The sequence below is a fragment of the Oncorhynchus mykiss genome, chromosome 10 (genome assembly GCF_013265735.2).
Source record: "Oncorhynchus mykiss isolate Arlee chromosome 10, USDA_OmykA_1.1, whole genome shotgun sequence".
Lineage (NCBI taxonomy): Eukaryota > Metazoa > Chordata > Actinopteri > Salmoniformes > Salmonidae > Oncorhynchus > Oncorhynchus mykiss.
Window position 1 is genome coordinate 3,067,321 of NC_048574.1, and position 12,893 is coordinate 3,080,213.

Consider the following 12,893-nt stretch of genomic DNA (forward strand, 5'->3'; position numbering starts at 1 on the left):
GAGTCAATATGGAGGTAGAGTGTAGATTCCCCTGTTATACATTATCCATACTGGTTAAGAGTCAATATGGAGGTAGAGTGTAGATTCCCCTGCTATACATTATCCTTACAGGTTAAGAGTCAATATGGAGGTAGAGTGTAGAGTGTAGATTCCCCTGTTATACATTATCCATACTGGTGAAGAGTCAATATGGAGGTAGTGTGTAGAGTGTAGATTCCCCTGTTATACATTATCCATACTGGTGAAGAGTCAATATGGAGGTAGAGTGTAGATTCCCCTGCTATACATTATCCATACTGGTTGAGAGTCAATATGGAGGTAGAGTGTAGATTCCCCTGTTATACATTATCCATACTGGTGAAGAGTCAATATGGAGGTAGAGTGTAGATTCCCCTGTTATACATTATCCATACTAGTTAAGAGTCAATATGGAGGTAGAGTGTAGAGTGTAGATTCCCCTGCTATACATTATCCATACTGGTTAAGAGTCAATATGGAGGTAGAGTGTAGAGTGTAGATTCCCCTGCTATACATTATCCATACTGGTTGAGAGTCAATATGGAGGTAGAGTGTAGATTCCCCTGCTATACATTATCCATACTGGTTAAGAGTCAATATGGAGGTAGAGTGTAGAGTGTAGATTCCCTTGTTATACATTATCCATACTAGTTAAGAGTCAATATGGAGGTAGAGTGGAGATTCCCCTGTTATACATTATCCATACTGGTTAAGAGTCTTAAGAGTCAATATGGAGGTGGAGTGTAGAGTGTAGATTCCCCTGTTATACATTATCCATACTGGTTAAGAGTCAATATGGAGGTAGAGTGTAGATTCCCCTGTTATACATTATCCAGACTGGTTAAGAGTCAATATGGAGGTAGAGTGTAGAGTGTAGATTCCCCTGTTATACATTATCCATACTGGTTAAGAGTCAATATGGCGGTAGAGTGTAGATTCCCCTGCTACACATTATCCATACTGGTTGAGAGTCAATATGGAGGTAGAGTGTAGATTCCCCTGCTATACATTATCCATACTGGTTAAGAGTCAATATGGAGGTAGAGTGTAGATTCCCCTGTTATACATTATCCATACTGGTGAAGAGTCAATATGGAGGTAGAGTGTAGAGTGTAGATTCCCCTGCTATACATTATCCATACTGGTTGAGAGTCAATATGGAGGTAGAGTGTAGATTCCCCTGTTATACATTATCCATACTGGTGAAGAGTCAATATGGAGGTAGAGTGTAGAGTGTAGATTCCCCTGTTATACATTATCCATACTGGTGAAGAGTCAATATGGAGGTAGAGTGTAGAGTGTAGATTCCCCTGTTATACATTATCCATACTGGTTGAGAGTCAATATGGAGGTAGAGTGTAGAGTGTAGATTCCCCTGTTATACATTATCCATACTGGTTAAGAGTCAATATGGAGGTAGAGTGTAGATTCCCCTGTTATACATTATCCATACTGGTTGAGAGTCAATATGGAGGTAGAGTGTAGAGTGTAGATTCCCCTGTTATACATTATCCATACTGGTTAAGAGTCAATATGGAGGTAGAATGTAGATTCCCCTGTTATACATTATCCATACTGGTTAAGAGTCAATATGGAGGTAGAGTGTAGATTCCCCTGTTATACATTATCCATACTGGTTAAGAGTCAATATGGAGGTAGAGTGTAGATTCCCCTGTTATACATTATCCATACTGGTTAAGAGTCAATATGGGGTTAGAGTGTGTCATCGTCAAACTTAATGATGGTGTTGGAGTCATGCCTGGCCGTGCATACATGAAAGGCACTTTTCTGCATTTGCTGTATGATCGATGAGAAACTCCATATTGCAAATGTACGCTCCCTTACTAGATGTCCGCGTTTGTAGAATTCGCCGATGGCGGGGGAGCTTGCACCGGGGCCAGATCTTCCGGGAAGTCATCGAACGGAGTCTTTCGGACATTCGGTTTCCGTTTTATTACATTTTCAAATTCTGGTCATTTTTCCGCTCTCCTGGTAAATTCCACCATATAGCGAATGGAATCTTATTGCAAATGTACAAAACATCACCAATCACGACATGGCCATTTCTCCTAAATGGAAAAGACTTTGAAGACGAAACTTGGTGAGCATAGGTTTGGCATAATGGGCAGTTGGCCCAGAAACAAGATGGCGTCGAGTCCTCAACGCTTTTTGAGTTAACGCCATTTTTCTGGGATTAAAAGTCAAAAACGAAAATAGAGCACTAATTTGACTGCTTCACATCAAAGTACATGAACCTACGGTGCCAGGAAAAAATGAACCAGCCATTTATCTATCATAATTTAAGAGAAATCATACAATGTACAATTGGTGATGCTCAAAACAATGTGTTTTTGTTCCAAAAAGTTACAGATCCAGATTGATTCTTGATTCCTGGAGCAACCGGAAGTGGTTAAATTCACACTAACGGTGTTTTGATATACCCAACCTGCAGTTTGTGAAAACAATGCCTTCAACCCTGTGTAAATCAGTCAATTCTTAACGTCAAGAGTTTAAACTCAGGATTCTGTAAAAGCCTACCCCAATGAGGATATGTGTTTACTTTCAGCTTCCTGTGCCAACTGGAAGTGCCTTAAATTGGGGACATAGGAGCTGTTTCGAAGGGTTAAAAATGTCACATCTTTCCAAAACTTCATACGTGTGATTAGGCAACCCTCATGAACTGTAAATCAGTCATTTCTCCCAACAGATGTCAAAGAAAAAACACTCTCTCACACACCACACACACACACACACACACACACACACACCAAGGATGGAGAGACATGGTGCGGGGCTTAAACTTGTTATGGCTGCAATCCCACTACCGGGATCGATATGACAATTACCAGTGAAAATAGAGGGCGCCAAATTCAAACCACAGACATCTCATAATTACAATTCCTAAAACATACATGTATTTTGTATAATTTTAAAGTTAATCTTGTTGTTAATCCCACCAAAGTGTCCGATTTCAAATATGCTTTTCAGCAAAAGCACTACAAACGATTATGTTAGGTCTCCACCAAACCACAATAAACACAGCCATTTTCCAGCAAAATATAGCATTCACAAAAAGTGGAAATAGAGATAAAAGTAATCACTAACCTTGAATTATCTTCATCAGATGGCACTCATAGGACTTCATGTTACACAATACATGTATGTTTTGTTTGATAACGTTCATATTTATATAAAAAAATCTGAGTTTACATTGGCGCGTTAGAGAGTGGAGAGTCATTTATTAACAGACTCTCTTATCCAGAGAGACTTACAGTAGTGAGTCATTTAGCAGACTCTCTTATCCAGAGAGACTGACAGTAGGGAGTCATTTAGCAGACTCTCGTTGGCGTATTAGATTCACCAGTTCCAAAAACATCAAGTGTGTAACGGCTGATTTCTTCCTCTGAAGAGGATCGGACCAAGATGCGGCGTGGTAGGTGGTAAGTGTCCATGTTATCATAAGAAAAACTCAACATGAACACAAAATATAAAATCAATAAATGTGAACAAACCGAAACAGTCCCGTAAGTAGTAGTAAGAAGGATCGGAGGACCAATGCGCAGCGTGGTAAGTGTTCATTATATTTATTTATAGCCCAGAACACTAAATAATAAAACAACAAAGAGAACGAAATGAAACCGAAACAGTCCTGTACGGTGCATACATAAAACACAGAACAGAAACACCCACGAAACACAGGTGGAAAAAGGCTACCTAAGTATGATTCTCAATCAGAGACAACTAATGACACCTGCCTCTGATTGAGAACCATACCAGGCCAAACGCAAAATACAACATAGAAAAACACCCAAACTCACTGCCCACCCAAACTCACGCCCTGACCATACTAAAATAAAGACAAAACAAAGGAAATAAAGGTCAGAACGTGATAGTACCCTCCCCCCCAAAGGTGCGGGCTCCGGCCACAAAACCTGAACCTATAGGGGAGGGTCTGGGTAGGCATCTGTCCGCGGTGGTGGCTCTGGCGCGGGACGTGGACCCCACGTCAACATAGTTTTGGTGCGCCTCTTAGTCCGCCTCCGTGGCCGATCTTGGACTGGGGACCCGAGCCACGGGTACCGAATGAATGGTAGACTCCGGCGGTGCCGGAGTGAAGGGCGGCTCTGGCAGCTCCTGGCTGACTGACGGCTCTGGCAGTTCCTGGCTGACTGACGGCTCAGGACAGACTGGCGGCTCTATCCTCTGTTTATTACACAGTATCCTCTGTTTATCATACATTACCCTCTGTTTATCATACATTATCATCGGTTCATTATACATTATCATCTGTTTATCATACATTATCATCTGTTTATCATACATTATCCTCTGTTTATTATACATTATCCCCAGTTTATAACTCATTATCCTCTGTTTAGCAGACATTATTATCTGTTTATCATACATTATCCTCTGTTTATTATACATTATCCTCTGTTTATTACACATTATCCATACTGGTTGAGAGTTAATCAGACAGCACAAATTAACTGGCTTTTAATTTTTTTTATTTACTGTTTGTTATGATACTATAAAATACAAATAAATGCCATTTTCAGAATGTCAAGTGCCATCTCTCCATCACATCCAGCAACGAGACCACTCAGTAGACGACGCAAGTCATATTTTAAAGATGAAACAGACATATATTTTTATACAATGATACAGAACCACGTGTGTGTGTGAGTCTCGTCTAGTGATAACAGCTACAGTTTTGAGTTGTCTGTTATATTCATAACCTGTTATAACCCTGAAATAACATGTTATATCTCTGAATGAACAGGTTATTACCCTGAAATAACATGTTATATCTCTGAATGAACAGGTTATTACCCTGAAATAACATGTTATATCTCTGAATGAACAGGTTATTACCCTGAAATAACACGTTATATCTCTGAATGAACAGGTTATTACCCTGAAATAACATGTTATATCTCTGAATGAACAGGTTATTACCCTGAAATAACATGTTATATCTCTGAATGAACAGGTTATTACCCTGAAATAACACGTTATATCTCTGAATGAACAGGTTATAACCTAACCCCTCATCTATTGATGACAGGCAGAATGTTGTTCTTCCAGCCCTGTCCCCAGCACCCCAGGATGGCTATCCTACTTGTATTATAACCTGTAATAACCCTCAGTGTGTGGTATCTCATCTCGTGATAACAGCCACAGTGTTGGGTTTACGCGGTTCAGTCCGGCTATTCCCCCAACGCTGTCTCCATCGCCCCAGGATGGTTTTGATCTCCTTGGTCCTGAAACAGTAGATGAACGGGTTGGCCACCGGGGGGAACAGGCTGTAGAATAGAAGGACCACTTCAGAACAAGTTGACTTTGTCAAAACAAATATTTTTTCCTTTATACAACCCCCCTTGAGAAACACTAACACACCCCTGGAGCAGGTTTATTGTCCTTTTGATTCTAACGTAAATGGGTATTCTGCCCTTTTCCCCAACCCTAGAAACATGGCGCACCTCTCTAATCTGTGGTCTACTTACCTACAGATGAGGCTGAGGCCGACGCGGAGATCAGGGGTAATTGTCAGGTTGGGCATGTAGGGCGTGGAGTAGACTATGAAGCGGGGGATGTAGTAGATAAGAATGAGACATCCCTGAGTACCACAGGTAGAGAAGGTTTTCCGTCTGCCCTGGGATAGAGAGGAGAAAGTTGGAGAAAATCGCTCAGTGGGTTAGGGTTAGGACAGAGATATGCAGTGGGTTAGGGTTAGGACAGAGAGACCCGGTGGGTTAGGGCTAGGGCAGAGAGACCCGGTGGGTTAGGGTTAGGGCAGAGATATGCAGTGGGTTAGGGTTAGGACAGAGAGATATGGTGGTTTAGGGTTAGGGCAGAGAGATATAGTGGGTTAGGGTTAGGGCAGAGAGACCCGGTGGGTTAGGGTTAGGGCAGAGATATGCAGTGGGTTAGGGTTAGGGCAGAGAGACCCGGTGGGTTAGGTTTAGGGCAGAGAGACCCGGTGGGTTAGGGTTAGGGCAGAGAGACACAGTGGGTTAGGGGTTAGGACAGAGATATATAGTGGGTTAGGACAGAGAGATATGGTGGGTTAGGGTTAGGACAGAGAGATGTAGTGGGTTAGGACAGAGATATATAGTGGGTTAGGGTTAGGACAGAGAGATGTAGTGGGTTAGGACAGAGAGATGTAGTGGGTTAGGACAGAGAGATGTAGTGGGTTAGGGTTAGGACAGAGAGATGTAGTGGGTTAGGACAGAGAGATGTAGTGGGTTAGGGTTAGGACGGAGAGATGCAGTGGGTTATGGGTTAGGGTTAGCGGAATGGGCTAGGGTTAGGGGTAAGGTTTAGGACAGAGTAGTTGGAATTAGGGACACAGGCAGAGACCCCCCCCCCCCCCTCCAACCCATACACATCCAGCCCCACCTTCCACACACACTGTATCTGACCTGTGCGTTGGCCATGCGCATCACGGTGACGATGATGCTGATGTAGGAGAAGATGATAAGGGAGAGGGGGACGAGGAGGACAAACATGGCCAGCCCATAGGAGCTATTATTGATCGCCACCATGTTGGAACAGGACAGCCTAGTCAGTGCTATAGCATCACAGTAGGCATGGAGGATATGGTTGGGACCACAGAATGACACTTTCTGGGAGATAAAAACAAACAAAGTCATTGTCAATGTCAACCCGGCCCAGATCCCAAAGTGCACCGTAGGTTCTAAAGATCAGGTCAACGCAACGCCTTCTCTGGTCTCTACTCCTCCCGGTACCGTGTCTGAGACACCGAAGCCTCTCACCATTAGCTCTGACAAATTGAAAACCTTAGTCATTGGCGACTACATTACCTGCAGTATTAGACTTAAAACGAATCATGCAGCGATCATACACTGTTTTCCAGGGGGCAGGGCTACCAACGTTAAGGCTAATCTGAAGATGGTGCTGGCTAAAGCTAAAACTGGCGAGTGTAGAGAGTATAGAGATATTGTTATCCACGTCGGCACCAACGATGTTAGGATTAAACAGTCAGAGTTCACCAAGTGCAACATAGCTTCTGCGTGTAAATCAGCTAGAAAGATGTGTCGGCATCGAGTAATTGTCTCTGGCCCCCTCCCAGTTAGGGGGAGTGATGAGCTCTACAGCAGAGTCTCACAACTCAATCGCTGGTTGAAAACTGTTTTCTGCCCCTCCCAAAATATAGAATATGTAGATAATTGGCCTTCTCTCTGGGACTCACCCACAAACAGGACCAAGCCTGACCTGCTGAGGAGTGACGGACTCCATCCTAGCTGGAGGGGTGCTCTCATCTTATCTACGAACATAGACAGGGCTCTAACTCCCCTAGCTCCACAATGAGATAGGGTGCAGGCAGGCAGCAGGCTGACTGAGACATGGCTTAAGCCTGATGAATTTACTGTGTTAAATGAGGCCTCGCCTCCTGGTTACACTAGTGACCGTATCCCCCGCGCATCGCGGAGGTGTTGCTAACATTCACGATAGCAAATTTCAATTGACAAAAAAAAAACTTCAATATTCACGTGAAAAAGTCCACAGACCCACTCCAAAAGGCTTTCGGAGCCATCATCGACTCAGTGGGTTTTGTCCAACATGTCTCCGGACCTACTCACTGTCACAGTCATACTCTGGACCTAGTTTTGTCCCATGGAATAAATGTCGTGGATCTTAATGTTTTTCCTCATAATCCTGGACTATCGGACCACCATTTTATTACGTTTGCAATTGCAACAAAGAATCTGCTCAGACCCCAACCAAGGAACATCAAAAGTCGTGCTATAAATTCTCTGACAACCCAAAGATTCCTAGATGCCCTTCCAGACTCCCTCCACCTACCAAGGACGCCAGAGAACAACAATCAATTAACCACTTAACTGAGGAACTCAATTTAACCTTCCCCAATACCCTAGATGCAGTCGCACCCCTAAAACCAAAAAACATTTGTCATAAGAAACTAGCTCCCTGGTATACAGAAAATAACCGTGCTCTGAAGCAAGGTTCCAGAAAATTTGACCGAAAATGGAGCTCCACCAAACTGGAAGTCTTCCGTCTAGCTTGGTGCAGTATCGAAGAGCCCTCACTGCTGCTCCATCATCCTATTTTTCCAACTTAATTGAGGAAAATAAGAACAATCCAAAATGGTTTTTTGGTACTGTCGCAAAGCTAACTAAATAGCAGCATTCCCCAAGAGAGGATGGCTTTCACTTCAGCAGTGATAAATTGATGAACTTCTTTGAGGAAAAAGATGATGATCATTAGACAGCAAATTACGGACTCCTCTTTAAATCTGCGTATTTCTCCAAAGCTCATTTGTCCTGAGTCTGCACAACACTGCCAGGACCTAGGACCAAGGGAGACACTCAAGTGTTATAGTACTATATCTCTTGACACAATGATAAAAATAATCATGGCCTCTAAACCTTCAAGCTGCATACTGGACCCTATTTCAACTAAACTACTGAAAGCGCTGCTTCCTGTTCTTGGCCCTCCTATGTTGAACATAATAAACTGCTCTCTATCCACCGGATGTGTATCAAACTCACTAAAAGTGGCAGTAATAAAGCCTCTCTTGAAATAGCCAAACCTTGACCCAGAAAATATAAAAAACTATCGGCCTATATCAAATCTCCAATTCCTAATTCACTGTCTTCCTGAAGACAAACAATGTATACGAAATGTTTCAGTCTGGTTTTAGACACCATCATAGCACTGAGACTGCACTTGTGATGGTGGTAAATGACCATTTAATGGTGTCAGACCGAGGCTCTGCATCTGTCCTCGTGCTCCAAGACCTTAGTGCTGCTTTTGATACCATCAATCACCACATTCGTTTGGAGAGATTGGATACCCAAATTGGTCTACATGGACAAGTTCTGGCCTGGTTTAGATCTTATCTGTCGGAAAGATATCAGTTTGTCTCTGTGAATGGTTTGTCCTCTGACAAATCAACTGTGTATTTCAGTGTTCATCAAAGCTCCGTTTTAGGACCACTATTGTTTTCACCTCATAGTTTACTTCTTGGTGATGTCATTTGGAAACATAATGTTAACTTTCACTCCTATTCGGACGACACACAGTTGTACATTTCGATGAAACATGGTGAAGCCCCAAAATTGCCCTCCCTGGAAGCCTGTAAGTTAGTGGATGGCAGCAAATGTAAAAGTTTTAAACTTGGACAAAACAGAGATGCTAGTTCTAGGTCCCAAGAAACAAAGAGAACTTCTGTTGAATCTGACAATGAATCTTGATGGTTGTACAGTCATATCAAATAAAACTGTGAAGGACCTCGGCGTTACTCTGGACCCTGATCTCTCTTTTGACGAACATATCAAGACTGGTTCAAGGACAGCTTACTTCCATCTATGTAACACTGCAAAAAAAAGTACAAATACGTTTGATTGATTGATTGATTGATTGAATGATTGATTGATTGATTGAATGATTGATTGATTGATTGAATGATTGATTGAACGATTGATTGATTGATTGATTGAATGATTGATTGATTGATTGATTGATTGAATGATTGATTGAACGATTGATTGATTGATTGATTGAATGATTGATTGATTGATTGAATGATTGATTGAACGATTGATTGATTGATTGATTGAATGATTGATTGATTGATTGATTGAAGGAACAACTCCCTCCCCTGGGACGCTCGCATCGATGAGGCAGAGTCCATTCGGTGTTGTGATTCTGAACAATCAGAGATTCAGCAACAATAATTATAGGTCTGACTATGTCTGACAGAGCTCATAGGCCCATCCTCCCCTGGGACGCTCGCATCGATGAGGCAGAGTCCATTCGGTGTTGTGATTCTGAACAATCAGAGATTCAGCAACAATAATTCTAGGTTTTCTATTTTCTATTCTATGTTTTGAGATGTTTTGACTGATGTTACGTCCATGCTAATGTGGCTGAAATTCTCTAGCTAGCTATCCAACAAAACTGTAGCGATGTATTTGAGAGACAACAATTGTTCATTTATGTGAAATTCATTTGGAGACTAAATCTAGTTTCCCTAATAGTGGCACACATGCATAAAACAACCAAGCCATCAATATCATGACAGTACCCTGCTGAAGTCTATGGTGACGATGCCAGGTGCCACTTGGGCTGATATCCAGGAAAAGACTGTTAGACCACTCATTGTCCGGTTGGTCATCAACATAGGATATCTGGAGAGGAGAGAGCAGGGGACAGAGGGAGAGAGATAGGAGGTATTGGGGAGAGAAGAAGAGAGAGAGAGAGAGAGAGAGAGAGAGAGGGATGGGGAGAGGGGGAGAGGGGGAGAGAAGATGAGAGAGTGAGATGGGGAAGAGGAAGGTACGGGGGAGAGAAGAAGACGGGGAGAGAGAGGGATGGTGAGAGGGGGAGAGAAGATGAGAGTGAGATGGGGAGAGAAGAAGAGAGTGAGATGGGGAAGAGGAAGGTATGGGGGAGAGAAGAAGAGGGGGAGAGAGAGGGATGGTGAGAGGGGGAGAGAAGATGAGAGTGAGATGGGGAAGAGGAAGGTATGGGGGAGAGAAGAAGAGAGAAAGTGAGAGAGGGATGGGGAGAGGGGGAGAGAAGATGAGAGAGTGAGATGGGGAGAGAAGAAGAGAGTGAGATGGGGAAGAGGAAGGTATGGGGGAGAGAAGAAGAGGGGGAGAGAGAGGGATGGTGAGATGGGGAGAGAAGAAGAGGGAAAGAAAGAGGGATGGGGGAGAGGACCAAAAAAATAATTAATTCTCCCATTTCACTTGTATGTATTTTTCATCAATGACATCATAACTCATATTAATGAGATATTGTTGTTGTTACCTGATAGCCAGGTACCGGCCCATAGCCATGGTTATCATGATGAGAGGGTTAAGGTTAGGGGTAGGGGGATTAGGGGATACCTAGTCAGTTGTACAACTGAATGCAATCAACTGAAATGTGTCTTCTGCATTTAACCCTCTGAATCAGAGAGGTGTGGGGTGCTGCCTTAATATAGATCTATGTTACCTGAGAGGGTGACATATTGCCAGGTACCGGTCCTTAGCCATGGTCATCATAATGAGAGAGTTAGGTTTAGGGTTATATAGATCTATGTTACCTGAGAGGGTGACATATTGCCAGGTACCGGTCCATAGCCATGGTCAACATAATGAGAGAGTTGAGCGTTCCAAAATAGTGGATCATTTGTTCCTGGAACATACAGGTATGGAAGGAGATCCTCCCGTCGTTCCACCACCACCGAGCTATCAGATTGGGAAGGGCCACTGTGGCAAAACCTGGAGAGGTGGGAAGGGGAGAGGAGAGGGAAGGAGAGGTGGGAAGGGTGGAGGAGGGGGAAGGAGAGGTGGGAAGGGGAGAGGAGGGGGAAGGAGAGATGGGAAGGGGAGAGGAGAGGGAAGGAGAGGTGGGAAGGGGTGAGGAGGGGGAAGGAGAGGTGGGAAGGGGAGAGGAGAGGGAAGGAGAGGTGGGAAGGGGAGAGGAGGGGGAAGGAGAGGTGGGAAGGGGAGAGGAGGGGGAAGGAGAGGTGGGAAGGGGAGAGGAGGGAGAAGGAGAGGTGGGAAGGGTGGAGGAGGGAGGAGGAGAGGTGGGAAGGGTGGAGGAGAGGGAAGGAGAGGTGGGAAGGGGTGAGGAGGGGGAAGGAGAGGTGGGAAGGGGAGAGGAGGGAGGAGGAGTGGTGGGAAGTGGAAAGGAGGGGGAAGGAGAGGTGGGATGGGGAGAGGAGGAGGGAGGGTGGAGGAGACCACATTAGACTATTGAGACACAGACAGGTAGGGAAGGAGATCCTCCCGTTGTTCCACCAGTATCGGATTATCAACGTGCAAACACCCCTCCTGTGGAAACACTCGGGACCTAGAGTTGTAGCCACTGACTCTAAGAGGGAAAATAGACACAGCGACCCTGTTAAAATTCTCATTACCTTCAATGGATGGGAGTAATCACTGATTAAAAATAACACATTTGTAGATGACTGTGACGACAGAGAGGGACTCTCCACGTGATTAAAGGAGGCAGGTATTGGGACACATTTTAACAGCACACTCTTTCTCTCATGAGCTCGCCTCTCTCATTGATGTCTGTGCCCAGCGAGACACATTTATACTCCCTCAGCAGTCACATTGGGGAAGGAAGGAGCAAGACAGAGTTCACATTTAAAAAGAACAGACATTCTAACATGACTCCTATATCTGACAGAACCAGGCTGAGTATCTTACCTATATCTGACAGAACCAGGCTGAGTATATGACCAATATCTGACAGAGCCAGGCTGAGTATCTTACCTATATCTGACAGAACCAGGCTGAGTATCTTACCTATATCTGACAGAACCAGGCTGAGTATATGACCAATATCTGACAGAGCCAGGCTGAGTATCTTACCTATATCTGACAGAACCAGGCTGAGTATCTTACCTATATCTGACAGAACCAGGCTGAGTATCTTACCTATATCTGACAGAGCCAGGCTGAGCATGATAATGTACATGGGTTTCTGCAGGCTGTGCTCCAGGGCAAACAGCACCACCAGCAGGAAGTTCCCCACCACCGTGGTCACATAGACGCAGAAGAAGAACCAGGCCACCAACTGGAAGAAGGATGGATGGAGCCCCGGGAAGCCCACGATCACAAACTCTGACACACGTGTGTAGTTCTCATCTACCTCAAACATACTGTATTGGGGAAGGTGTGGGGGTGGGGGGGATGGGGAGAGACAAAATCAGAGAGAAAACCTCTCATACATGAAAGATAGAGACACTAAAGCCGGTCCTGAAATGGTTAATTACTCATCTAAAATAGTTTCAGCTGCAGGAGAGAGAGAGAGAGAGAGAGAGAGAGAGAGAGAGAGAGAGAGAGAGAGAGAGAGAGAGAGGGAAAGAGTGAGGGAGAGGGATGTTG

General features: G+C 44.1%; 1 protein-coding gene across 1 annotated transcript; it reads right to left on the reverse strand.

Moving 5' to 3' along the window:
• Positions 1 to 4,559: 4,559 nt before the first annotated feature.
• LOC110534827 (olfactory receptor 1-like) lies at positions 4,560 to 12,666 on the reverse strand. The gene is made up of 6 exons (XM_036934546.1): positions 12,444 to 12,666; positions 11,099 to 11,276; positions 10,094 to 10,196; positions 6,444 to 6,647; positions 5,545 to 5,674; positions 4,560 to 5,343 (listed from the first exon to the last, which is right to left on the reverse strand). The coding sequence occupies exons 1-6, from the start codon at positions 12,664 to 12,666 to the stop codon at positions 5,180 to 5,182; spliced, it is 1,002 nt and encodes a 333-aa protein (XP_036790441.1). The 3' UTR covers positions 4,560 to 5,179.
• Positions 12,667 to 12,893: the final 227 nt, after the last annotated feature.